The following is a 5,000-nucleotide window of genomic DNA, read 5'->3' as shown; positions in this document are numbered from 1 at the left end:
ACAGGGAAACCTACTAAAATGGATAGAGGACTTTCTGACTGGTAGAAAGATGAGAGTAGTGCTCAGAGAAAAATATTCAGATTGGAAAGAGGTGATCAGTGGAGTACCGCAAGGATCTGTGCTGGCACCAATAATGTTTGCTATCTATATGAATGACATGGATGAGGACGTGAACTGCTACATGAGCTTCTTTGCCGATGACGCCAAACTGCTAAGGAAAATAGAAACTGATGAGGACTGTGAAGCACTGCAAGAAGACCTGAATAGGGTATGGAACTGGAGTCAGAAATGGGAAGTGGACTTTAATACTAAGAAGTGTAGCATAATGGAGTTTGGAAAAAGCAAGAACAGAATATCAGGAAAATATACAATTGGAACCAAAGAAGTAAAGAAAGTAGGATCCGAAAAAGACTTGGGAGTAATTATCACGAACGACTTGTCCTATGATATACAGATTAACAAAATTGTCGGGGAGACTTACAACTTGCTAAGATCAATAAAAGTGGCGTTTACATACTTGGACGAAGACATGATAAAAAAAAATATTGGTTACATTGATAAGGCCTAGATTAGAGTATGCAGCGACATTGTGGTCCCCCAGTACCAAAAAGAATATAAAGAAAATAGAAAGAATCCAAAGAGCAGCTACAAAAATGGCACCTGCACTTGCAAACCTATCATACGAGGAGAGATTGGCTAAACTGGAGTTACCGACACTGGAGCAAAGAAGAGAGAGAGGTGACCTATTGACCATCTACAGAATCATGAGAGGCACAGAGGTACTCGATAGAGAGAACTTACTTAACTGGGACAAAAGAAACACAAGAGGACATGGAAAGAAAATAAAAAAACATAGCTATAGAAGAGAACTGAAGAAAAACAGTTTTCCTCAGAGTTTTGGACACTTGGAACAAACTGGACAATGAAATAGTATGCGCAAAAACCATTCATGAGTTTAAAAACAAACTAGACACTGCAAGATACAAAGGCGGGACATCACGAGCATAGCTCCCCTTCCCGCAAAATACAACTAGGTAAAATACATACATATATATACATACATACATATACATACATGCATACATATACATACATACATACACATACATACATATACATATATATATATATATATATAAACATATATAATATATAAATCTATCATATGCTTCCTCCTTTCTTTCCAATCATTCCTCATATGCATGCCATGCTAATATTTCACTTTCACCACCACTTCACATTTCATTCCATCCTCCTCATACATTACTCTGTCTTTGTATGCTTTAGTACTCCTTTCATGAAATACATCCATTCTTCATCCATCATCTCTTCCTACTTATCTTTCATATTCCATACCTTTCTAATTTTGCCTGCTATTCTTCCTCCCTTTCCCACAACTTCCTTTTCTCCACTTTCAGACTATCACATTCCACCCATCTTTCCCCTAAACACATTCACATCTAGATCAATTTTGCTGCTAAGCCCTAGAAGTCCCCATTTATAAAAATGTGAAAAACCAAGTAACATTGAAGATACCTTGTGGTGCAGGTTGTTGGTAATAGGATTAAGTGATTTCACTGGTGCAATGAAATCAGCTGGGATAAGTGCAGTGCCCTGGTGGATGAGCTGATAGAATGCATGTTGTCCATTGGTTCCAGGTTCTCCCCAAACAATAGGTCCAGTGGAGTAATTCACTGTTGAGCCATTTCGGGTCACAAACCTTTATCAAATAAAAAGTTAAAAGAAAATTGTACAAAATGCCCAAGTTAACATAAATCCAATTCATCTGCTCATAAATGTTAAAAGGAGAGTGGATGAAGGAAAAAGGAAGAGTGAAGAAACGAGACTGGGGAGCAAAGTGAGTAAACTAAAGCAGAGATGGCAATTGTGAACAAGAGAGGAAAGCTAGTCACTAAGGGCTAAAGTAAAGACAGGAAAAAAAATAACAAGAGATCAAGCTAAAGAGACTAGGAAATAATGACAGGTACATACAAGTGTTGGTCCTTCACAAGATATTAGAAATAACCATTACCCATCAAACTTCAATACTTGCCACAGTGCTAAGGACCTGACACTGCCTCCAGACCAAATGATTATTGCACGAGTTTCACACAGTGGAAAACCTACAACGGCTGGCAATGGTCCTCGGAACTACTCACAGATCTCTCTGGGAAGAAACAATGAACTGTTGTCCTTAATATATCAGTGCAGGACTGTTTATAAATGTCACCGATTGGAGTTTGCAGGGAGAGAAGTCACCATTTGTCAGCTCTCAACGAGTGAAAATGTCCAAGAAATACAACTAAAGTTGAAAGATATTGGTCCCAATCTAGAGACAGTGCCATCCCATCAGGGCTGCACCACCTGATTGAGGCCACAGGGTTGATAGGTTTAAAAATGGGCTGCTTCACTGTCTACATGCAGGAACTTGTCATTGGTCCTTCCATACCAGCCCAAGATCCATCAACTTCAACTCTATTTCCTCCGCCTTTTCAATAAGAACAGCTGACAACTGCTCCCTTCCTCCTACTACTTTAAGCTGGTGACAAACAGCTCCACACAAATACAACACAATGGTCCGTCTTTAAAAAAAAAAAAAAAAAAAAAATCTACAGAAGGGTCAGACATCTGCTAGCTGCTGTGGGGCTGCAGGTTTTTAGTGAGATGAAAGGTCTATCTATATACCAAGGTCTTTCCCCCCCTTTATACAGGAGGGAGCCAAGTCAAAAGACATGCACCCACACCCACCCATTCCACACCCTCATTTCCCTCTCATCTTAGGTTTCTCAGAAGCAACACAGCAAGGCCAATTCATTTAATCAGCATCTCCCTGTCCCCTCATGCAAAAAATAAAGAAACAAGGTAATAATCCTTAAAAGGAAGAACAAATGAAAACGGAACGAGTATAGTGACAAATGTGTGTAAACAAGATGATATTTGTTGCTTCAGCATTCCCATTGATCTCTGGGAAGAAATTTAGGACCACAGACTGGTGTATTTGTGTGGGATAGCTTTCAGTTTTTTTGGGTGTATTTGACTTGGCCACACCCTTAAGAGGAAACAGTTGCTTGATGTCATCTCCCTTCATCTGAAGGAGTGAGGTATGAATGGTAGACCTCAAGTCTAGTCCAGAGATAGGTGTTCACAGGTTTTGAAGCTTGGCAGAAGACTTTTCTCCAGCATCAATTTTGCAGAACCAACACTAACAGTTACCAATCAATGGTCTCAAGATTGTAAACAAACCATATGGGTGACAGAAACTGGGCAGAGGATAGTGAACAGATGGGAAAAAGTGACTGAAAGTTTGAACTATACTGGCATTGAGGCTTTTCCAAAATACAAATAAAAAATTTACTCTGCATATTCCAGGCTGAAGGTAGCACAATCACAAAGGCCTATTGAAACACCAGAAAGTTATCTATGCTAGACAGTAATTAGAACTCCTGTAAATGGTAGTTACGAGGAAGGATACGGTGAAAAATGTAGATGTTAGGGTAGAACTGGAAAAAGCTGGCATGGTTTGGGTATATTGTCACATATATTCCCATATATGTAAGGTGGGAATAGTTTATTACTTTGGATAACGGCGCCTCGCGATAACGTGGGGCGTCAGATTACAGGACGAGTACTGGAGGACGCATGGGAAGGAAAACCTACTCAATGGAGTATTTGTTCTAACACTCAGCCTAGAACGAAGGAGAACGTTTTTAGTTAATTGACCAATGAGGTTCAACCACCATAGACGCAATTCCTATGGGCCAATCAGAGGATTTTGTAGAGAAGAACCAGAGCGCCTTGGGCGTGTCAAAGTCAGTTGAAGAGAAGTGGGTGCGATGTAAAGGTGTGTGCGCCTCGGGGCGGATTATTCGGCTGAAGTAAGTCCTCTGTACACCCCCCTGTATTAGTCGTAAGATCATTAACTCAGCTAGTGTTTCATCTAGAGTTTCATGCAGTGTTGGAAATGTCTATAGTAGTGACCTAGACTGTTTTTCGTTGGTAAAGTATTAATTAATTCATTAATCTTCTTTCACCCCCGTTAAAAGTTTTCGAGCGGGAATCTTCTGTTTTGAAACTTATTTACTCATTTGAATGTAAACTTATTTACTCACTTGAATATTCAGTGATTGTAATCCTTCATGTAATCCTATTAACTTTAATGAATACTGTTAAACGTTATCTGTGCGTTTCATTTTTTCTTTATTTTTATCAAATCAAGTGGCGGCCTTGAATTTCTTTTAAGTTACCCAAAGACATGGGGTCTTGGGAACTCAGTCATCCATCACTCTTACCATGTGTTACGAGTCTGACAGCTTTGTAATTTCTATTTGAGTTATCCCAAAGACACAAAATGTGGTTGGCAGAGGTAGAAGTAGTGAACTTGACAAAAGACAAAGAATGAGGTGGATGGATGGGGTGAAAGGGGCACTGGATACAAGAGGAATGTCCAACTACAGGGTTCCCACTCCGAACCCACTCTTTGTCAGGGTATTTTTTTCACAACTATAAAGGACTTTTCATTACTCATTCTTGCACTTTTTTGTACAAAAATTCCTTGATATTTCATATAGCCTAGCACTTGCAAAAATTATAAGAATATGTCATTTAAGGGCAGTGGACCTTAAGAACAACATTTTGTCTACTGTTAGAACTACATCAGTTGATGAGGGATTTGTTTTTATTGCCAAATGATTAACCAAATGCCTGAAATAATTTTATTTTGGGAGACAGAAAGAGAGAGACAGAGAGAGAGAGAGAGAGAGAGGGGGACAGAGAGAGAGAGAGAGGGGGACAGAGAGAGAGAGAGGGGGACAGAGAGAGAGAGAGGGGGACAGAGAGAGAGAGAGGGGGACAGAGAGAGAGAGAGGGGGACAGAGAGAGAGAGGGGGACAGAGAGAGAGAGGGGGACAGAGAGAGAGAGAGGGGGACAGAGAGAGAGAGGGACAGAGAGAGAGAGAGAGAGAGAGAGAGGGGGACAGAGAGAGAGAGAGGGGGACAGAGAG

General features: G+C 40.2%; 1 protein-coding gene across 1 annotated transcript in view; it reads right to left on the bottom strand.

Moving 5' to 3' along the window:
- Positions 1 to 5,000, bottom strand: part of Pgi (glucose-6-phosphate isomerase) — a 32,083-nt gene that overhangs the window by 18,141 nt on the left and 8,942 nt on the right. The window contains exon 8 of the mRNA XM_076208377.1: positions 1,537 to 1,720. Within this exon, the coding sequence (XP_076064492.1) occupies positions 1,537 to 1,720 (184 nt within the window). The remainder of the gene's footprint in view (positions 1 to 1,536; positions 1,721 to 5,000) is intronic.

The sequence above is a fragment of the Oratosquilla oratoria genome, chromosome 25, assembly GCF_046742065.1.
Source record: "Oratosquilla oratoria isolate Oo_2021 chromosome 25, ASM4674206v1, whole genome shotgun sequence".
NCBI lineage: Eukaryota > Metazoa > Arthropoda > Malacostraca > Stomatopoda > Squillidae > Oratosquilla > Oratosquilla oratoria.
This window is presented reverse-complemented; position numbering and strand designations above follow the sequence as displayed.